The sequence below is a fragment of the Lycium barbarum genome, chromosome 9 (assembly GCF_019175385.1).
Source record: "Lycium barbarum isolate Lr01 chromosome 9, ASM1917538v2, whole genome shotgun sequence".
Lineage (NCBI taxonomy): Eukaryota > Viridiplantae > Streptophyta > Magnoliopsida > Solanales > Solanaceae > Lycium > Lycium barbarum.
This window is the reverse complement of record NC_083345.1, coordinates 88,452,636-88,476,308: the sequence shown is the minus strand read 5'-3', so window position 1 is coordinate 88,476,308 and position 23,673 is coordinate 88,452,636. Positions and strand designations below refer to the sequence as shown.

Sequence of the window (23,673 nt, the reverse complement as noted above, 5' to 3'; positions counted from 1 at the left end):
TGGTGGCCGTGTGCCCTTAAGAAGAGGAAATAAATGTGAATTGATCTTGCTTAGTCTGCTTAATGCGTCGTCGTGACTTTTATGTCATAAATAATCGATTGATGAACTAAAGTGGCGTTGGGAAATGGTTTTGGACGTTATCGGAAAGTGTATACCTTCGGTATAACTGTGTATATCATTGTATATCTTTGATGCTAAAGGCTTTAAATATGATTTATGGTTGATATTAATGAATTCGGAATGAAATGACACAAGTTAGAACGTTTGTTGTGAGTTTCGATGGTTATGGGGAAGTTGTGGGTCTTGGAGCAATTTTTTTGGTGTATGGCTTGGATTGTAGTTGGAATGTGATTGAATAATTTTAAGTGAGTGAATGAATACCATAATGTAGACATAAGTTTAGAAATTGTGAAATTTGAATGAAAATTGTCGACTTGTGTATTAAGGTAGAATCTTGAAACTAGAATGCTTTAAATTGTAGTTGCGTTGCTGTGACGTTTGGGTTGTTGTAGTTGGTGTATTTTGAGCCGAGCTAAGTCTCGGGGGTGTTAGATTTATAGGGGAAATGCTGCCGAAATTTCGGTAGACAAAAATCAAGTTAATGGAAATTTTAAGCCTAAGAATCTCAATTGGTAACTTTGACCATTTGCAGATTTTTGACGAAACGGGACTGGACTTTTGGAAGGGCTTACGACGTCTGTGAGGTATGTAAAGCTTCCCACTCCTTCATTTGGCATATCCTAGTATGTTAGTCGAATATGAGACCCTCCAGATCATTTTTGTTCCTCGAAACCCGATCCACAGAAAAGTTACTATTCATTCAATTCAATTGAAGCCTAAGGGCTCTATTTTGGCTAGAATGCCACCATTCGCCTCCAACCTATCGAAATGTGGTCGGGTAACCTAGTAATGATTATGTATGACCCCTGGCATATGAATGTTCGTAAAAATATGTTCGTCACCTCACTTGACTCGAGGTGGGCCCGCTAACCCCGAGACGCCCTATGTGTCTCATTGGGCTGTCCTTTGAATAACGTTTGGAATAGCACTTTCGATTTTGGAACTTCCTCCTACGGGATGTATTTTGAATGTTACGATATGTTAAGTTACGTTTTGAGCTATACGTACTACCTTGGAAATGTTTCGTGAAATGGAACTTTATATTGACTAAGTATGCGATTATTTTGTATTATGAAATAATTTATGAGACTAGCATGTTTTGAAAGACTATTTTGAAATATGATTTGCATTGTCCGCTCACGACTCCGCTCGTGCCTTGTTATGACTTCGTTCACCGGTTCCCGGGCCGGTTTTGATTCGTGCGCTTTGTGATAATTCGGTCGTATGCTGTGCTACGGTTCCCGAGGCTTCGCCATAGGGCCAGGACCGTTTGGAGTTATGCTGTGATATGGCTCGTGATGCAATACGCTCACCTATGATTATGTTTGTGTTCGGGGATGTACGGAGATTTGAAACCTTCTGGTGTTATGCTGTGTGTGGCGCCTGCGTCGGAGTGGCGACCACGTTCTGTAACGTTTGCATGATTTCATTTGCATTACGTATATGTATGTGATTTTGAAACTGATTTTGATGTATCGGTTTATACTCCACTTTACTGTATGGTTTGCTATCAGTTTTGATCCATATTTCTGTACTCCGTGCTTTACATACTCAGTACATATTTCGTACTGACCCCCCTTTTCTGCGGGGGGCTGCGTTTTATGCCCGCAGGTACAGACATTGGTGATCCCCCATTGTAGGCTCCACTTTTCTGCTATCTCGGAGTACTCCTACTTGATCCGGAGTCCACTTCTGGTATAGACATCTGTTGCTGTATATATTTTGTATATTTGGCTGTTTGGGTACGGCGGGGCCCTGTCCCGCCATATGATTCTGTCGGTCTGTTAGAGGTCTGTGGACAGGGTTGTGGGTTATGGTCCTTAGGTATGGTTATGTGAACATGTCGTTGTGCGATTCTCATATACTGAGGCGGCCAGTCCGCATGTTTTGATTAGGCGATTCTATACGCCGAGGCGGCCAGTCCGCGTTTGATATATGTATATATATTGTCCTGTTAGCCCTGAGTGGCTTTTGTTGGTATTTTCTGCGTGCAGGATATACTGGGTAGTCCGTAAAACAGAGGAAACTCTGCCGAAATTTTCCTGGAAATGGTCCAAGTCTGTTTATGTAGCCTTACTGGCTTTGGCTAATCGTTTGTATGTAACTGGAATATGTAACCAGGTCGGGGTGCCCAAGTAGGGCGCCAGTCGTGGCCCACGGGGCTGGGTCGTGACAAAAGTGGTATCAGAGCGGTTTGTCCTCGGAGTGTCCACAGATCGTGTCTAGTAGAGTCTTGTTTATCGGTGTGTTGTGCACCACATCTATAAATGGGAGGCTACAGGACATTTAGGATGTTACTTTCATTCGAAATCTTAGATCGTGCGATAGAGCTGTGCTATTAGGGTGATTCTGATCTAATTCGTTGTTATGTTTGCAGTGATGCCTCCGAAAAAGGCAACGGCGGCCCAGAAGGGCAAGGCGAAAGTGGCAGAGACTAGTCGGGCACCGAGAGTCACCGTTACCCGAGCTCGAGCTCAGACTATGCCCGGTATTACACTTCAGTCAGAGGGATCCATTACACCACCGGCAGAGCCTGGAGCAGGTCCCTCAGCAGCTCCAGCGACTCCAGCGCCCGCAGCTCCAGCTCCTCAGTCAGGGGCGGATGACAGGACATTGACAGAGGCTGTGCAGTTACTGACTACCCTGGTAGCGGGACAGGCTCAGAGACACGGCCGGAGGGATGATGATGATGGCAGGCGGGACAGCCTGAGGGTTCGGGAGTTCTTATTATGTGGCCCTCCAGAGTTTTCCGGGTCTAAGCCCGACGAGGACCCTCATGACTTTATTAGGGGGATGCGACGCTCAGTAGATTTGGTCAGGGCTTCAGAGACCGAGTCTGTTGAGCTGGCTTCGCACAGGCTACGGGATGTTGCTGCTCACTGGTACGAGTCTTGGGAGCTAGCTAGAGGCCGGGGTGCTTCCCCAGCCACTTGGGACGAGTTTGAGGCTGCTTTTCTCAGCCACTTTTTGCCTCCAGAGTTGCGGAGGGCGAGAGTGGACAGGTTTTTGCAGATTCGACAGAGGGGCCGGAGTGTTCGTGAGTATAACCTGGAGTTTGATTCACTGGCCCGATATGCTCCGGCTATAGTGGCAGAGATGGCTGACCGGATGCACCGATATGTGATCGGGCTGGACCGTTACTTAGTTGAGTCCTGTATGTCGATGGCATCACGGACAGATATGGATATCGCCAGATTACAGGCGTATGCTCAGGGGATGGAGGACAGGTACCGAGCAGATCAGTCCACTAGAGATCGTGACAGGAGGCCGCCCAAGAGGGCTAGGTTCGCAGGTTATTCCGGGGATTCTCGAGGCGGACAGCCTCAGCAGCGGCAGTCAGGCAGACAGCTACCTCCACCCGGCCAGAGTACTCAGTCAGGCGGTCGGAGATTTGATAGTGCGGGACCGTCTGGGGCCGGTCAGGGCTCCAGAGCGGCAGGTCCACAGGTGTCCAGAGGCCCCAGCCAGCCCAGACCACCTAGGCCCCGTTGTTCTCATTGCGGGAAGTCTCATCCAGGGGAGTGTTATCGAGCTACAGGAGCTTGTTTTACGTGCGGCGGTCAGGGCCATTTTATGAGAGATTGTCCGTTGGCCAGCGGTTCCGGTAGTGTGGCTCAGCCGACAGGGTCAGCCGCCGGTTCATCATCTGCTCCATCTGTTGCACGCCCTGCAGGGCGAGGTGTGCCGACATCGGCGGGACGCGGTCGAGGCCGCGGTGGCGTTGCAGGTTCTAGCGGTCCTTCGAACCGCATATATGCTTTGGCCAGCCGCCAGGATCAGGAGGCTTCGCCAAACGTCGTCACAGGTACATTGCTGGTTTTCTCCAGATCTGTATATGCATTGATTGACCCTGGTTCTACCTTATCATATATTTCCCCGCTCGTAGCTAGTAAAATTGGAGTAGTGTCTGAGCCTATAGAGCCATTTGAGGTAGCTACGCCAGTTGGGGATTATGTTATAGCGAGGCAGGTTTATAGGGATTGTCCTGTGACTATATATGATCGTAGCACTAAGGCTGATTTGGTAGAGTTAGACATGCTCGAGTTTGATGTTATTATGGGTATGGACTGGTTAGCTTCCTGTTATGCTAATGTTGACTGCCAGAAAAAGGTAGTCCGTTTTCAGTTTCCAGGGGAACCAGTTATAGAGTGGTTCGGATCTACAGCATCGCCGAGGGGTAAGTTTATTTCATACCTCAAGGCTAAGAAGATGATCCAGAAGGGGTATATCTATCATTTGGTTCGTGTGCACGATACTGCAGCTGAGGTACCTACCCTTCAGTCTGTTCCGGTCGTCAGTGAGTTTCCAGATGTTTTTCCTGACGAGCTTCCTGGCCTTCCGCCTGAGCGGGAGATCGATTTCGCTATAGAGTTGATGCCGGATACGCAGCCTATATCTATTCCTCCGTACAGGATGGCACCAGCCGAGTTGAAGGAGTTGAAAGAGCAGCTGAAAGATTTGCTGGATAAGGGCTTTATTAGACCCAGCACATCACCCTGGGGAGCACCGGTATTGTTTGTCAGAAAGAAAGATGGGTCACTACGGATGTGTATTGATTACCGGCAGCTAAATAAGGTGACTATAAAGAATAAATATCCCCTTCCCCGGATCGATGATTTGTTTGATCAGTTGCAGGGAGCCAGACATTTTTCAAAGATAGATTTGCGCTCAGGCTATCATCAGGTGCGAGTGCGGGAGTCAGATATCCCGAAGACTGCTTTCAGGACCCGGTACGGGCATTATGAGTTCAGAGTTATGTCTTTCGGGCTGACTAATGCTCCAGCGGTATTTATGGATCTGATGAATCGGGTATTTCGGCCTTTTCTGGATATGTTCGTTATTGTGTTTATTGATGACATTCTGATTTACTCGCGATCAGCCGAGGAGCATTCAGATCATCTGAGGACGGTGCTTGGTATTCTCCGTCAACAGCAGTTATACGCTAAATTCTCCAAATGTGAATTCTGGTTAACTTCTGTGGCATTCTTGGGCCATATTGTCAGCGCAGATGGTATTCGGGTCGATACGCAGAAGATAGAGGCTGTACAGAATTGGCCCAGGCCTACTACACCGACAGAGGTGCGCAGTTTTCTGGGATTGGCTGGGTATTATCGCAGGTTCGTGGAGGATTTTTCTTCTATTGCAGCACCACTGACGAGGCTCACCCAGAAAGCAGCAAAGTTCCAGTGGACAGATGCCTGTGAGCGCAGCTTTCAGATGCTGAAAGAAAAATTGATTACAGCTCCAGTTTTGGCTCTTCCAGAGGGATCTGATGGGTATGTTGTTTATTGTGACGCCTCTGGTATTGGGGTAGGTTGTGTATTGATGCAGCACGGTCGAGTCATAGCCTATGCTTCCCGGCAGCTCAGACCGCACGAGAGGAACTATCCCACTCATGACCTTGAGTTGGCCGCAGTGATTCATGCTTTGAAGATTTGGCGGCATTATTTATATGGGGTCCATGTTGATATCTATACGGACCATAAGAGTCTCCAGTATATTTTTAAGCAGAAGGAGCTAAATTTACGGCAGCGGAGATGGTTGGAGCTACTAAAGGATTACGACGTTGATATTCTGTACCATCCGGGGAAAGCCAATGTAGTAGCAGATGCGCTTAGCCGCAAGTCTATGGGCAGCTTGGCTGATGTACCGTCTGGTAAGAAAGACTTGGTTCGTGATATTCATCAGCTGGCCAGCCTTGGAGTTCGTTTGGCAGATTCTGGAGATTCTGGGATTTCTGTTCGTCCAGTTGCCGAGTCATCTATTATTCAGGAGGTAAAGCAGCGCCAATTTGAGGATCCTCTTTTGATTCAGTACAGAGATGTGGCTCTTAATAGAGCCAAGACTCAGTTTGAGATCTCGCCTGACGGAGTATTATTATATGACGGCAGATTCTGTGTACCGGACGTTGCGGGCTTACGGCGGCAGATTATGGGCGAGGCCCATAATGCACGGTATTCTGTTCATCCTGGTTCCACAAAAATGTATCGGGACCTCAGGTGTTTGTATTGGTGGGACGGCATGAAGAAAGATATTGCTGAGTTTGTTAGTCAGTGCCCGAACTGCCAGCAAGTTAAGATCGAGCATCAGAAGCCCGGTGGATTGTTACAGGAGATGGAAATTCCAGCCTGGAAATGGGAGTTGATTAATATGGATTTCGTCGTTGGGTTACCGCGTACTCCACGCAGGTATGATTCTATTTGGGTTATTGTTGACAGGCTGACGAAATCGGCCCATTTCCTCCCGGTTCGGACTACTTATTCGGCTGAGGACTATGCCAGATTATATATCAGAGAGATAGTCAGACTTCACGGAGTCCCTATATCTATTATTACTGACCGAGGTGCCCAGTTTACAGCAAATTTCTGGAGGTCATTTCAGGAGGGACTAGGGACTCAGGTGAGTCTTAGTACAGCTTTTCACCCTCAGTCCGACGGGCAGGCCGAGCGCACTATTCAGACGCTCGAGGATATGTTACGGGCCTGCGTTATTGATTTCAGGGGCAGCTGGGATGATCATTTGCCGCTTATTGAGTTCGCTTATAATAACAGTTATCATTCCAGTATTCAGATGGCTCCGTACGAGGCCCTCTATGGCAGGAGATGCAGGTCTCCCATTGGCTGGTTTGACGTCGGCGAGACTAAGCTGATTGGGCCTGATGTGATCCAGGAAGCTGTAGATAAGGTAAAACTTATTCGGGAACGACTATTGGCTGCTCAGAGTCGACAGAAAGCTTATGCAGATAGACGACGTCGACCGTTAGAGTTCCAGATTGGCGACTGGGTATTCCTGAAGGTATCGCCCATGAAGGGTGTTATGAGGTTCGGTAGGAAGGGTAAGTTGAGCCCCCGGTACATTGGGCCGTATCAGATTGTTCGAAAGATAGGCGAGGTCGCCTATGAGCTAGACTTACCATCCGACTTGGAGGCCGTACACCCGGTATTTCATGTGTCTATGCTGCGGAAATGTATTGGTGATCCTTCCAGGATATTCCCAGTAGATGATCTTCAGGTGACGGAGCAATTGTCTTATGACGAGCAGCCTGTATCTATCCTGGATCGTCAGGTGAGGAGGTTGCGCACTAAGGAGGTGCCTTCTGTCAAAGTCCTGTGGCGCAACAATAATCGGGAGGAGATGACTTGGGAGGCGGAGGATGAGATGAAGAAGAAATACCCCCATTTATTCCCTACGCCTCTTGTAATGTAAACTTTTGAATTTGTTATATTAATGAACGGATGGACCATTTGTGCTATATAAAGATGGTTTTCCCGTTATGTTTGTGAGCCTTCGTAAGAATTGTTTAACATTCGGGGACGAATGTTCTTAAGGGGGGGAGAATGTTATATCCCGCGTTTTCGTATAATTAAAAATCGTGAAATAATTATGACTCGGGTGTTAGAAGGACCTAATTTAATTTTTGTGAATATGGCTATGTTGGTTGTGGAATCTTTAAATGCTAAAACCTCGGGAAGGGCCAAGGATAAATTTGGAACTCCGTAAATTAGTTTCGGGAATTTCAAAACGGGGCATTTTAAGAATTGGGCCCAAGATAATTCAATGCAAAAACAAGGCCCAAAAATCAAGTGAGGGCCGGCCATGGCAAAGCCCAAATCCATTAGTTTATGTCATGTGCTATGCACATGACTATTAAGTGGATATATATGATGCAAATGCTTGGGATTTTCTAGAAAACAAGATCAAAATTTCCAAGAAATCATAATACTCCCTCTCGGCCGAACCCCTTTCCCCTCCTTCAAATTTTTTTTCTTGCCTTGTGTTTAATCTAAAAATCTTGTTTCTCTCATATTCGTAGTAAGTTCGAGACGCTCTCCAATTTGATATAATTGGTTTGGCGAAAGAGCGACGTGTGCGGCGAATTGAAATTTCAAGGAAAGGTAAGAATTTGGCCCTTTTAATGTTATGGAATTGACATAAATGTGTTAAGGATTGGTAATAGACGAGAATTCCGTTGTTTGATGGTGTGTATGAAGCCGTGTGTGTGTGTGTGATTGGTGTGGTGGCCGTGTGCCCTTAAGAAGAGGAAATAAATGTGAATTGATCTTGCTTAGTCTGCTTAATGCGTCGTCGTGACTTTTATGTCATAAATAATCGATTGATGAACTAAAGTGGCGTTGGGAAATGGTTTTGGACGTTATCGGAAAGTGTATACCTTCGGTATAACTGTGTATATCATTGTATATCTTTGATGCTAAAGGCTTTAAATATGATTTATGGTTGATATTAATGAATTCGGAATGAAATGACACAAGTTAGAACGTTTGTTGTGAGTTTCGATGGTTATGGGGAAGTTGTGGGTCTTGGAGCAATTTTTTTGGTGTATGGCTTGGATTGTAGTTGGAATGTGATTGAATAATTTTAAGTGAGTGAATGAATACCATAATGTAGACATAAGTTTAGAAATTGTGAAATTTGAATGAAAATTGTCGACTTGTGTATTAAGGTAGAATCTTGAAACTAGAATGCTTTAAATTGTAGTTGCGTTGCTGTGACGTTTGGGTTGTTGTAGTTGGTGTATTTTGAGCCGAGCTAAGTCTCGGGGGTGTTAGATTTATAGGGGAAATGCTGCCGAAATTTCGGTAGACAAAAATCAAGTTAATGGAAATTTTAAGCCTAAGAATCTCAATTGGTAACTTTGACCATTTGCAGATTTTTGACGAAACGGGACTGGACTTTTGGAAGGGCTTACGACGTCTGTGAGGTATGTAAAGCTTCCCACTCCTTCATTTGGCATATCCTAGTATGTTAGTCGAATATGAGACCCTCCAGATCATTTTTGTTCCTCGAAACCCGATCCACAGAAAAGTTACTATTCATTCAATTCAATTGAAGCCTAAGGGCTCTATTTTGGCTAGAATGCCACCATTCGCCTCCAACCTATCGAAATGTGGTCGGGTAACCTAGTAATGATTATGTATGACCCCTGGCATATGAATGTTCGTAAAAATATGTTCGTCACCTCACTTGACTCGAGGTGGGCCCGCTAACCCCGAGACGCCCTATGTGTCTCATTGGGCTGTCCTTTGAATAACGTTTGGAATAGCACTTTCGATTTTGGAACTTCCTCCTACGGGATGTATTTTGAATGTTACGATATGTTAAGTTACGTTTTGAGCTATACGTACTACCTTGGAAATGTTTCGTGAAATGGAACTTTATATTGACTAAGTATGCGATTATTTTGTATTATGAAATAATTTATGAGACTAGCATGTTTTGAAAGACTATTTTGAAATATGATTTGCATTGTCCGCTCACGACTCCGCTCGTGCCTTGTTATGACTTCGTTCACCGGTTCCTGGGCCGGTTTTGATTCGTGCGCTTTGTGATAATTCGGTCGTATGCTGTGCTACGGTTCCCGAGGCTTCGCCATAGGGCCAGGACCGTTTGGAGTTATGCTGTGATATGGCTCGTGATGCAATACGCTCACCTATGATTATGTTTGTGTTCGGGGATGTACGGAGATTTGAAACCTTCTGGTGTTATGCTGTGTGTGGCGCCTGCGTCGGAGTGGCGACCACGTTCTGTAACGTTTGCATGATTTCATTTGCATTACGTATATGTATGTGATTTTGAAACTGATTTTGATGTATCGGTTTATACTCCACTTTACTGTATGGTTTGCTATCAGTTTTGATCCATATTTCTGTACTCCGTGCTTTACATACTCAGTACATATTTCGTACTGACCCCCCTTTTCTGCGGGGGGCTGCGTTTTATGCCCGCAGGTACAGACATTGGTGATCCCCCATTGTAGGCTCCACTTTTCTGCTATCTCGGAGTACTCCTACTTGATCCGGAGTCCACTTCTGGTATAGACATCTGTTGCTGTATATATTTTGTATATTTGGCTGTTTGGGTACGGCGGGGCCCTGTCCCGCCATATGATTCTGTCGGTCTGTTAGAGGTCTGTGGACAGGGTTGTGGGTTATGGTCCTTAGGTATGGTTATGTGAACATGTCGTTGTGCGATTCTCATATACTGAGGCGGCCAGTCCGCATGTTTTGATTAGGCGATTCTATACGCCGAGGCGGCCAGTCCGCGTTTGATATATGTATATATATTGTCCTGTTAGCCCTGAGTGGCTTTTGTTGGTATTTTCTGCGTGCAGGATATACTGGGTAGTCCGTAAAACAGAGGAAACTCTGCCGAAATTTTCCTGGAAATGGTCCAAGTCTGTTTATGTAGCCTTACTGGCTTTGGCTAATCGTTTGTATGTAACTGGAATATGTAACCAGGTCGGGGTGCCCAAGTAGGGCGCCAGTCGCGGCCCACGGGGCTGGGTCGTGACACTATGAGTCTGGATCAAGATCACCTCCCTGTCTACCTGTGGGCATGGACACAACGTCCAAAGAAAACGGACGTCAGTACGAACATTGTACTGAGTATGAGAGGCATAAACAATAATGATACGTCAATGAAATAAAGGAAGGATCATTAAGGACCATTTGTATATGACTGTCACTTATAAAAGAAATAACACATGCTGGCTTACTCGTAATCATCATCATATCATTTATGCATGAATGTATAAGCTTCCCGTCCATATCGGATCGGTGTGATAATCATTAGCCTGCGTCCCGGCCTCCCGCGTCCGGGGTATCATCTCATGCCGCCTACTAGTGGTGTCTGCCCATCACACCTAGACATGGTGTATACATATAGATGACTGCCTTAGCGATGTCTGCCCGGCCATATAGGCGCGGTGTGATAGCATCATGTACATATCATAGACTTATCAAATTCTCATCATATTATTATCATAATGCATGATTGGAAACCTAAGACAATTATACTCTATCGGGGTGACATAAGGTCGTGAACCCCCGATTCCATTATGGAGAATCTATGAGTATTCTGCCTCACCTTGAAGGAAATAGTGTATAAGGTGAGTGTATACAACAAACAACATTATTAACTTATAGAAACATCATATCATATTAGACTCAAGCTCATCATCATCATTATTAGGCTCATAACGTATCTCTTATCTCATATAGCTATTCATGAACATAGACTCATTGTCTTCCAAAATATAGGAGAATTATGAAGAGGAAAGAAAAATCATGCTACAGGATCCATGCCATAGAAAGAAAGGACTAGCCTTACATACCTTTTTATGTTTAACTAATCTATTGCTTTCTTGTTCTCCTTCAATGCCCTCGTTTCTACCTTCAAGAGAATTTGCATCAACATTAGTTAATCAGCTATAAGAACGTGTTACTATTTCTAGGGAAAATTGGGCAGCATTTACTTTGTTTCTACTAATTTTCCCACATTCTATATCAACTCCCAAACGTTCATAACAATATTCACAATATCACAAACAACAATCATCATTCATCTACATTTCCCACAATTCACCATTTTCCTTCAATTTCTCCACAATTATGGTTATTGCTCACTATCGCGTGTTCTCATATATAATACTTATTTCATGGTCTAAATGTCATTAATAACATATTTACAATCACAACATATCGATAATCATGACTCAATCCGAACCTTTACCCAACAATGTCACTATTCCCATAGTTATGACCCATTTTCTATGTCTTTCTACAATCCATGTGTTTTTAACTTTCAACACTTTAAACAATCAAGAATGATCATAAAACTCACCTTGGATGATGGATGAACAACACTTGAGTGGAGCTTCTCTTCTTGCACCGAAACCCTAACTCACTTCCCTTGAGTTTTATTGACTTGGAGGAACCCTAGTGAGCTTCCTTGCACTTGATTCACTTGAATCTATGGTATAAACCTTTGATTTCCCTTTTACTCTTGAAGATGAATTATGTGGAACCTTCTATAGGTCTTGAGAGAGATGAAGAAGTGTGTGGGAAATGAAATTGATGAAGTGGAATCACATTTATATAATTGAACTTACTCAGCCCGTCGGGACTTCCACTGACACTTGTACGGTCCGTGGAATATTGTACGGCTCATACAACTAGTCGTGGATCACCACCAGGAAACCATCATCTCTATTGGGTATTTGATAGACCAGTATACGGTCCGTGGAATGTTTCACGGTCCGTGCAACACGGTCGTGGAACTCACAGCTTTTTCCGAAGTTGTCCGTGTCGTTTCGTTTGATATCCAATCCTTCTTAACACTTGTTTAATACTTCATTAATGATCTAAACATCCCTATAACTTGTCTTCAAGACCTTACCAAACAATTCTTAACGCAAAATTTTATGAAACCTTTCCTAAACCTCGCTTATACTCCACTTATTCTTATCACTCCTTATTCCATCAATTCATATAGCTTTAAGATCTTAACGTACGCATTCTAAGACCACTAATTATCCGTCTTATAATCTGAAGAACTTCCTGTTATCCTTAAGCTCGCAGTAGTTCACTCACTATGCGACGACATGAAATTTCCAAGGTGTAACAATAAGCATGCAAAAGCTATATTTGTCGGCCATGCTCTGTAAACTTGCCATTTTTGGAGGAGAGAGGCTAAGGGAAGTCAAAGGCGGTGCTAGGGTTTCACTAGAGTGGAAGAGAGAGAGATGAGGGAAAGGGGGACAGGTTTATTCTTGGGAAAATTTCAGTAATAAACAATTTATGGGTCAAAATTACATATTCATAGCTCATATTTTAAATTACAAACCTACGGCCCAACATTTCATGTCACAACTTGAATATTCACCTTTATACAACAATATACAACTTTACACACCAACTGTAGACAATGTATACACCTTGTATAAAAGTTTATAATAATGTATAAGACTAGTATACAATATTATACAACAATATATAACTTTATACATCTACTGTAGACAATGTATAAACCTTGTATAAAAGTGTATAATAATGTATAAGAATAGTAAAAAAACTGAAGAGGAAAAAAATGGCTATGGCTGGTAATTTTAAAAAGATGGGCTAAAACGGGTAAATATTTTGCCATAATTGGCATACAGTGTAAAATTCTATTTATTCTTTGCAAAAGAAAGAAATGAAAATAAGAAGGGGGGTATACCCCTCTTATCTATTTTAAATGAGTTGGGCCAGGTCTCAGCCTGCCCTTGGGCTGGACTCAGTCCAAAATCTGAATATATTAAGAGGTCCTTATGCGTTTATGTATACACCAAGTGTATACATATATATATATATGTGTGTGTGTGTGTGTGTGTGTGTGTGTGTGTGTGTGTGCGTGTGTGTATGTATGTATACACTATATGTATATCTAGTACATAAAAAAACAAGTAATTAGAAAAATATTAAAATTGATGAAGTTTTAATTATAGGAAAAAATTAGGACATAATTATTTTATTAAAATAACTTAAAAATTGGCCAAATTGTTAATGAACCTAGAATTACAAACATAGCCTTAATTAATTCTAACATGGCATGATTATTTCAATTATGGCCTTTTTTGACATAATTAGCAAATTTTGAAATTAAATTAAATTGGTTATTTCAAAATAAAACCCCTAATAGGATAATTTTGCAAAAATTACTCTAATTTCCTTAAATCATGAACTGATTAATTTAATTGTGGCCATGGAAAAAATATAAAAATATCAATTTGCAATAATTATCATTTAATTAATTAATTAGCCTAGTTAAAAAATTTATGGGAAATTATGCATATTTTTTGACAAATCATGCAATTATATAAAAATTAGAGATTTAAAGGATTGAATAGTTAATTACTCAAATTATTTAAATTAATCAAACTTTCAAAAATTAAAAAGAGTAAAGTATTTTGATTTCTTGACAATTTTAAACAATTAAATAGAAGACCCTTTTTCTCTGTCTCAAACATCTCATAAAATATCATAAAAGTACCCATTAATTTCTAAATAAATTTATGATGACATGAAAAAACTTTTTTTTTCTTGTTTTTTAATTTAAGGGAGTGAAATATTGACTTGGACAATTTATAAAAATCATTTAAATCTTTCAAGATGTCCAGCTCATTTTATTTATTATGCGGGGACTCTGAGTGATTGAAATAAATTATGGGAGATTAACAATTAGGTATCAACAATTGCCTCTTTGGTGTTCCGGGATGGCAAGATCATCCCTGAGCAACGCAATTTGACTAACCCTAATTTTGACTGACCTAGCTCATTTTACCCTTTGTTTTTATGCAATTTTCACATATGTGGGCGGACCTTGGTCTTTGGGTTTCCTACATATCTCAGGTCATATGAGAATTCAGTCCACTTGTAGTTCGACTCAACTAAAGACCTTCAAGTGATTTGGAAGAAACAATCCGGAGATCCCAATATTGTGATTGAGTTTCTCTAGAAGACTATTAGAATGTGACTGACTCTCGGGGCTTGAGTTTGCCTATATATCCTTTGTTTATGGGAATCAGGTTATATGTAGTTCGACTTGCTGAAGAAGAGTATATCCCTTATGCGGGGATACCTTTAGACTTCTCGCTGTGGATCCGTCCGGTCATGAATTTTAGTGGAAAAAAATAAACACAAGACAAGTTGTGGTTGAGTCTGAGATTGGATGGCTTCCAAATCCTGACCGGAGAGCTTGACTCTCATGGGCACCCTATCTTGACTGGCTACGTAAGAAAAAGTTCCATATTTACTTCGCAATTTGTCTGGATCTGGTTCAGCAAGCCGGCTCCTTTTTGGATGCCTGTGTGCCTCTCTCCTTGATTTTGACAATATGCTGATATTCTTGTGAAAAGTTAGATGAATGGCCCTCTCGGCTTGTTTGAATGAATGTCCCTCTTGGCTTGTTTGTATGAATGGCCATCTTGGTTGTTTGTATGAATGACCCTCTTGGTTGTTTGTATGAATGGCCCTCTCGGGTTGTTTGTATGAATGGCCCTCTTGGCTATTTGTATGAATGTTCTTCTTGGCTTGTTTGTATGAATGGTCCTTCGTGTTGTTTGTATGAATGGCCCTCTTGGCTGTTTGTATGAATGGTCCTCTTGGCAAAATAAATGAAATGGCTCTTTTGGCAAAAATAAATGAATGGCCCTCTTGGCAAAAATAAATGAATGGCCCTCTTGGCATGCAGATGACAATTATGGCCCTTGTGGCAGGATAATCTTTTGTGGGAGGATAATCTTTCTTTCATCCATTATATTGGTTGTTGACCCTTGTGGCCAGATATGCCCTTTCGTCCTTGTCATGACCCTTTTGGTCGTATATATCTTTATGCTCACCAATTGTGACCCTCTTGATCTGATACCTATTTGATGTTAACTGCTTGTTGAACTCTCTTGGTCGAATTTGTATTTATGCTCATTTGCTCTGTGACCCTTCCGGTTAGATGTGTCTTTACTACCCATTTTCTGCCATGACCCTTTAGGTCTCTCACCACCGTTTGGGCTTTGCCTTTCGCCTTTGTTATGAGTAAACTGGTTGGTGGTGTATTTGCTGTCCTGTAAAAGAAAACCTGCATCCATAGAAAAAATGTCAGTTTCCTAAGAAGGTGATTAGCGTCGTTGTCTTCCTGCCTAGTGGCTCCTTCGAACCCTTTGGGCTCGATATTTCGAGAGATGTTTCTAGGACGTAATTATGTTGTATATTTTATGAAAATTTAGAGTAAAAATTTATAAACACATATTATTTTTTCCTTAAAGTGAATGTTTACTTCGTTTTTATATGTCATGACGTGTGTTTTCTTTGAAAGAGGTCTTCCGGTTCTTCTCGGAGGCATGATTGTTGACTTTCATATTGTTGAGATCTTTCTCAAAAATTCTTCCTCGGTTTTAGGACTTGCTCTGAGTGACCTTTGTGTTGTCTTGCCACGCATGAATTTTTTAGGTCCCCTCAGAAATTCTGCCCCAGTGTATGGCCTTATTTCGTCTCTTTCTTAGTTGACTGTTCTAACAGAAATTTTTTAGGGGACCTCAAAATTCTTCCCCAGTGTAGGGTTGATGTTTTCTGGTTCTTGTACTGACCCTTGCAAGCTTGATATTGTTGACTTTTCCTGCCTTATTGTCTCTGGGGATTCCTAGGGGTTTCTTGGTTTTTCTTTTATGACGACCGAATCTTGAGTTGCGAACCATTCAGCGGCCTCTCCGATCAGACTATGACTGAATAGTCGCATGATTATAGGTTCATTTTTCTTTACTCCGACCAATTAGTCGTAGTAGGATCGAAGGTGTGCTTTTGGATTCCCCGTCCCATTGACCAACTCAAACTTTGGGATTTTGAACCCTTCTGGCAGGTCCAGATCTAGATGCATGCACAGGTCATCATATCTTAGCCCTGTAGCCTTCCTTGCAGACCTGTTGGATTTCTCCAGTAATTCCTCTATATATTTTTCCTCCCTATCCTGTTCGGCTCTCAGGACCTTTCCATTCCTTCATACATATATCTTTCCTAAATATCTTTCCTAAATATCCTTCCCCAGACTAGGCCTGGCTAGGGCTTCCCCCGTATCCCTCCATAGGGACGTCAGGTCGGCGCGATTCCTTAAAATATATATGGGGGAGGGGTTAACTTTTTATGTGCAAAAAATGGGGACACCTAATATCTACCAAAAGACACAGTTCTGCGAGCCGCTATCCTTACAAACTGCTCTCTCTCATTCTCCTTCCTTCTCAGTACTGTGGTGGTAAGATAACCAAGATATCTTCGGTGCTAATCTTATGTTCACGTTCAAGCTTGAATATGTGGCACTCTTCTATGTCATGCCCCATTGCTCTTGTATGATACAGGTAAAACTTGTTCCTGCTAGGCCCTAATTGCGCGGGCTCGTGGGTAGGTTCCACAGGGCTAATCCTTCTTAGACTAGCCAGAGTTGAGAATATACGGGCGTATGATTCCTCAAATATCGTGAAATCATATTGCTAGATATAAGTACCAACGGTGACTCCTTCTCCAAGGATAATAGGGTCATGGATTAGTAGGGTGTGTGGCCCCCACAAAGTCTCAATGATCCTATCATCAGTCAAGCTACAAATTCTTCTACTCAACCCAGACACTCGTTTAGGGTATGACCAGCCTGGTTGCGGTGGAACGGGAACCTTTTGTATGCGTAAACCAACTCGGGCGGCGGCAACCTAGCCCGAATGGTGCAAGGCACTCCTGTGGCAACTATCTTTTCGTATACCTCCATATGGGTGACAGGCCGTGGAGCCACTCTGAATGGGGAGGAATGGGCTTTGAAGGCTACCCCCCACCAAGCAGGTTCAGCAGGGCCTGCCCTTCCAAAATTCTCTGATTCCATAGTGGAGGTTGCGGGTACTAACATGTGTGAGGGTGTATATAAATAAGATTCCTCGCTGGTTGGGGCATTATAATCAGATTCCTTATTGGCATCATTCTCCTCCGCTGCAAATTCAGGAAACGTCTCAATTGGTTCTTCCTCTCCCCTAGCCTCTATGTCAATGGGCTCTAATCCTTCCTCCTTCATGTTCTGAGGCTCTCCTCCTCCCTCTTCTAGTTCTTCCTCCTCAACGGGTTCAGTGGCTTCCTGTTGGGGTCCCGACTCCTCTGGCGTGTCCGATTCTGTTACCCACTGGTCTGACCTAGCTCCTTGACATTTATTCATTTCACCTGGAGTCCCTTCTCTAGGCATCATGGGCTTTCTCTTTAAAGGTACATAATTAAACACCAAATCCCTTACCTTTTCTGAGAAATTCCCATAGTATACCTCTGGTGAGTTCCCCCTCATCTCCAACAATCTGTCCACTTCTTCAGTTTTTCTCCCTATTTCTTGAATGTACTTCTCCATTCATAGGACCTTGTCTCTCAGCATTTCTGCTGTCTCACCCAGAGTCCGCGTCTGTTGTTCTCCTTGGTTTGCCATTGTAAGTCAACCTTTTATGGAGATGAATTTGGGTAAGTTTTAAGCTTTTTGTCTTTCTTTTGGTGTGTAGTTTTAGATCATTGGATCAAATGTATTCAAGCCTTAATATATGATAACACACATAGCAAAAAGGCATGTGAAGCACGTAGCAAGCATTCATGTAATCTGGCAGATATTTATACTATTCGCGTTCCTAAAACCTTTTTGAGTTAAGGCTCTCCTAATCGATTGAAGCATGAAAGTGCCATTTGTGAATGTGAACAATTGCCCTGAAAAATCATCATTAGTTAATAAATAGTAATAAAAGGATTACAAATAGCATGAAGCTGACAACGGGCTCAATAAAAAATAGTAATTCAACATGGTTCTCCTTCAGCGGCTGATATCGAGACCTAGCTTGTCTTGGCCTTCTTCACCCTTCAAAGGGTGGTCTGAATCCGAAGTCGTTCTTGGAACATTTCCATCCTGACTATCATCGGATCTGTTTCTTCTAAAATTTGGGCTAAGTGCTCATCTGTGCTTTCCAGACATTCCTTCAGACGCTCCTCTTCTACGGCATCATGAGGAGGTGCAAGCATTAGGATGGATGCACGGACCAAATATCCCTACAGCCATTTATGATACCTTGGGTCACATCATGCTTCGAACCTTTCTGGAGCTAAAGTATTTGGATCTTAAATCACGCAGCCATTCCATTCACTGAGGATTACCCCAGCGTTCTTGACCTTCTCTCCTGTGTACTCAATGATGATGCTCAAGATTTCCTACCTGACATATCACTTGCCTCCTACCAAATTGCACCCGAGATGGATAATAAGGGACGATTCCTCAAACCCCTACTAATGGACAAAAGGACAGTTCTTACCCCGACCACCACATTTTCTGATATAAAGTCAGGAAACATCCACTGGATCCTATCTTCAGTCAATTCGTCAAAGAAGCCGGGCCATGTCCCATTGGACATATAACCAAGGTTTGGGCAATAATTGGTCAGATGGTCTATCTTGTTGTGGTTGCTCAGACACTGGACTTCCTTAGCCAAGTTGATGTGTTTTGTAATCCACCATTGTAACCACATGGTACGTCCTTAGAATTATCGAAAGCCATTCCGACATTATTCTAATGCCCGAAAAATGTCTGCTAGGATGATGGGTGCTAGGTCAAAATACCTCGTTTCCTGGTCCTTGGTTATACCATAGAAAATAGCATGGGCTAAGTAGATTAATCAGGTGTCTGTGGCCAACGATTCGTCCTGTGGAAACACCATAATGCCTAGCAATGCTACGGCGAATGCCAAGGGTTTAACAGCTTCCCACTCTTCTCTACTCTTAAACTCCCTTTGATACAGGGTATATCCGGTGGCATCTCTGATACAGATCTCTAAAGGCTACAGTGGGTCCTCGCGCCCCAGGAGCCTCAGTCAGTGCAAGAAACTTCATTATTTGGCCGATAGTGGGCCTCTGTGGAAATAAAATATGGTGAGTTGGTTTGTGTCTTCTCCTTAGACATGTTCCATTACTGTCTATGGCATCCCTAATCTCCTCCAAGGTCGGATTCTTCTTATTTTCACCAAAGCGAAACAATATTTCCTTATCGTCCCAATGTCCGATTAACACCTCTATTAGTTCCGGATGACCCTTCATTGTCATGATAACCGGCAGGTGACCTAGCATGCACCTAACTATCTTTTTGTGAGCATCACCTAACCATGCCCACCAAGCCCTCAATACATTTTGAGGCTCGACAATTATGTAAAAATGGATGCGGCCTTCTTTCTACCAAATAGAACACCATTAGGATTCCCCCATCCCCATAGGGTCAATGGTTCATCACATAGGCACTGAACATGCTTCCACATAGCACACAAATGAGATGCGGTGTTCTTCGGGTCATAGACCATCCGAACACAAGGTGGTCTCTCTTAATGATCTCTAGGTAGGTCTGAGATACCCAAAGCTCGTCTAGGTATGAATGCTCTAGTTCGGTAAGGATTTGTCTTAGCTCTATCCTTGTTTTGCTGGAGTGGGTTTTTCACAATAGATCGGGAACCTAAGCAGACAACTGGGGCTGAACCGTTAGTGCTATTGGATGACCATGAACAAACAGTAAAGGTACGACCGCGTGCTCCACGAAGTCGCCTTTGGAACAAAATGTAAAATAAATGCCACGAGTGGCGGAGTCATGATATGCATGCAATGACAGTTGATAATTGCGGGAAAGTAAACAAATAAACAGTTAAAGCAAATACACCCACATCATATTGGAATCCTTATGATTAGAACCTTTCAGTCCCCATCAGAGCCGCCATCTGTGACAGTTCGTACTTTTTCGCTGGCGGGGTTAGCGCTCGGAAAAAGCTACTTCAAAATCGTTGGTGCTCTTTCGGATTTTGTTTTAAAAGAGGCGCCACCAAAGTTTTAGGAAATTGGGAAAACCAATTTTGAAGAGTTTATTCATAAGACATGAAAAATCCTTCTTAATTCAAAGTTCTAGGTAAGAGTTCTGGTGATCCCCTAGGAAAGGTGTTAGGCGCCCAAGTATTAAGGATTCGTACTATACGATTGACCTTCGAATTCGAATGTGTGAGTATTTGCATGAACTGTTTATTTAGTGTTTACTTCCCGCAAAAGTCTATCATGTTGCATATCATTTTTTTTAAAAGAATTGAATATATTCTCCTTACATATAGGGTATTTAGGTTCAGATTTATGATATCCGGGTATAATTAGTTCCTTTTATATATAAGGATAGTAGTTTTTCAATAGAAAAGGATAGGAAGTTTATTTATTTTTATAACCTGTGTGAATAGGTTTTATTCATACTTTTACTCACATGCGAACCGGGTCAATCTGCTTAATATATATCTGGAACATCATTACCTTAAATTTTGTAATTAGGCATAAAAGTTAGACCGTTTTGATTTTTTAAGAAAGGGATTCTTTATATTTTGTTGCACGTTTTATCCTAGGAAAATGAGTTAAATTTATGGTCTAATAAATTATGCATATATTCCCTTTAAATAATGTACCCGTTATGTGTATGTTTTATTTTGAACAAAATCTCAAATTTACTTTAAGGCAAAATTCAGCTTTTGAAATCCATTTCGTTTTCTAGCCCAAAATACTTTACCTCATTTGTTTAAAACGTGGGCTTTAGCCCAGAATTTTTTCAACCAAAAGTTTAAAATAATCAGATGGGCTTTAACCAAACGAAAGGTCTGCGTTCTTTGTTTCTTTTTTTAAAAAGAAAAACTGTATGGGTTCTAGTCCAAAAAATGTCTTATTTTAGCTGTTAAACATGGGCCTCAGCCATGTTTTCTGATTTACAAATTTACACTAAAAAGAGTCTAAGTGGATTCTTTAGCCCCAAAATGGCTCATGTCATTTTGTTTTCAAAAATACCAAACCAAATAGGCTCTGGCCCAAAAAATATTTTTTGAAACATTCGGTTTTCTTTATGAAAGGCTCAGGTGGACTCTGGCCCAAAATGTCACATTTTTATCAACTTAAAAACCCAGAAAATGCATTTCGATAATTGAAAAGGATTTTCTTTTCTACTTTTACTCATCCTCTTAATTTTGAACAATATGATAACACTATCTTGTCTTTCCCAAAAAACTTCTTTGGTTTGTTAATTTATTTAAACAAGCGCAGTTGCCTTCCATTTTTATTTAATCAAAATCAGTACGTGTTTTCTTGATTTTTTCAAAAGAATTTTTAGGAGATAGAGTCAATCTAAACGGCATATGCACCATTTTTTCTAAGATGCCTAATTCGCAACAGAAACGATTTCAATAATGTTTGTGGGTTTTACAAATAATGAATACAATACAAGAAAGCACCTTAAGCAAATAAATAAAACCGTAAATATATAAGGAAGGTAAACTGGGGTGTACCAAACCCCAACTATTTTAACCCATGGATAGGCCTTCGTGTCGTTTTTAACCATGATTTGGCCTTCAACACATTAGCTTCCCTTCCTCCTGTTTTAGACTTAATGAAACTTGAAAGAATTTTTTCTATTGGGCTCTAGACCCAATAGAGTGGCTGGAGCTTGGCCTAAGTGGCCATGCAGTAGAGAGGAGAAAGAAGCAAAGACCCCGGTTAGTTTATATTTTACTGTTCTTGTCATACATATACTATACACATTTATATACAAAGTTGCATAATTCATTTTCAAGTCCTATTATATACATAAATATACACATGTACAGCCAATATATCCTATTTATTCATAAGCCCGTGTGATGTGCATATGTGTTTTCCATGTCCTTAAACTATAACCCCAAACCTAGGTGGTGGGAAGGCCAAGTCATCACCCCCCCCCCCCCCTATTTCTGATGCCGCACAAGTTCCAAGAGGTTTCATGAACCTCCGGCATAGCTGGTCACCAGGGGAAAGCTCAAACTAAGCCGCCCTTTCACCTAAACGACCTCTCAACCAACAATAACCAAAAAAGACATCCACATACACAAACACACACATGGCTTAGAATAAATAGGATAGGTCCAATATACATGGATATTGAACAATTACAAGTCAACAAGAACAGATGAGAACAAGGAGAAAAGAGATGGATAGGCTTAGCAGGGAAATTAATTTTATGAACCAAGACCAAGACACCAAGTATGATCTAAACATGGAAAAGGAAAGCAATCTGCATGGGTGTAACATATCCAAGATTGAACCAAATCAAGTAATCAGAACACATAAAATCACATGGGAATAGAATAGTTCTTAACAGTATTGAATCAAGTTGATGTGGCAAAGTATAAAAGGAACAGAAGGATAAGGTAAATTAGCTTCTAGACATGGTACAACACAACAAATTTGGCATTCATAGAGTACATGTCGAACTATTTAAGCAAAGCCCTCAAATGAGCCTAAATGTCTTATTCACAATCCAAGTAAAGATTCTTGACACTTTTTAGGAATTATATTCTAAATTCTAGGAGATCCTCACAGAGAATATAGGAAATAAACAGAAGGAACGAAATTGTAATCCAAACAGACATGATATGTACCAATCCAAATAGGTGAAAGTCAAAGTTTTTTTTTTTATTGAAACAACCATTTTCTAGTGTGTAGCACACAAGGTAAGCATACTTAATCCCCTTAACTATTTACGATACCAACATGAACAAAGCATAGATTGGTCCAACAAGGATAAGGGAGTGCCAAGACTTCATTAACCTTGACAAAACATAGGTGCGGTGTTGTATTGCTATCAGCAGAATCCAGTTTAAGACACAAGCAAAAATAAAGTCCAAGGCAGGATCAATTATGGGAAAATGCCAAAGAACTTTCAAGTCCTAATGGTTCAATGTAAAGTATATACCCCTAGGTATAGCAACCACATTTTCACCCACAACTTAAGCAAGTAGAAGGGCCAAAAAGTCCGATGGATGCACAGAGGATTCTTAATTTAAGTTCAGAGTTTAAAATCATTTTAGACCTTTTCTCCTGATCCTATTCCATTGCAGAAAGATTCAAGTTGGCTTTAAAAGAGGATGCACAATGATTTAGACATGTTCATAAGTAGTGGCCTATTCCTAATTTCCCTATTTTTCAAACTGGACGAGTGTGACATATCTTTAGCAGATTTCTAATACTGCACAAAAGGGAAAACACATCTATCCAACATGACCAAATCAATTTTTTCTCTTCTACTTAGGCCTTGGACTAATGGACTCAAGAACATATCCCAAAATGGGAAATATGATGTATTATCCAAAGTATCACATAGAAAGGTCAAATATACCCTTAAGACATTGTATTATTA

General features: G+C 41.7%; 1 protein-coding gene across 1 annotated transcript; it reads left to right on the top strand.

Annotated features, from left to right (window-relative positions):
- The first annotated feature begins 1,630 nt into the window (after nt 1–1,630).
- On the top strand, nt 1,631–10,219 carry LOC132611135 (uncharacterized). The gene is made up of 3 exons (XM_060325541.1): nt 1,631–1,815; nt 2,498–3,925; nt 9,867–10,219. The coding sequence occupies exons 2-3, from the start codon at nt 2,500–2,502 to the stop codon at nt 9,893–9,895; spliced, it is 1,455 nt and encodes a 484-aa protein (XP_060181524.1). The 5' UTR covers nt 1,631–1,815; nt 2,498–2,499; the 3' UTR covers nt 9,896–10,219.
- The last annotated feature ends 13,454 nt before the right edge of the window (nt 10,220–23,673 follow it).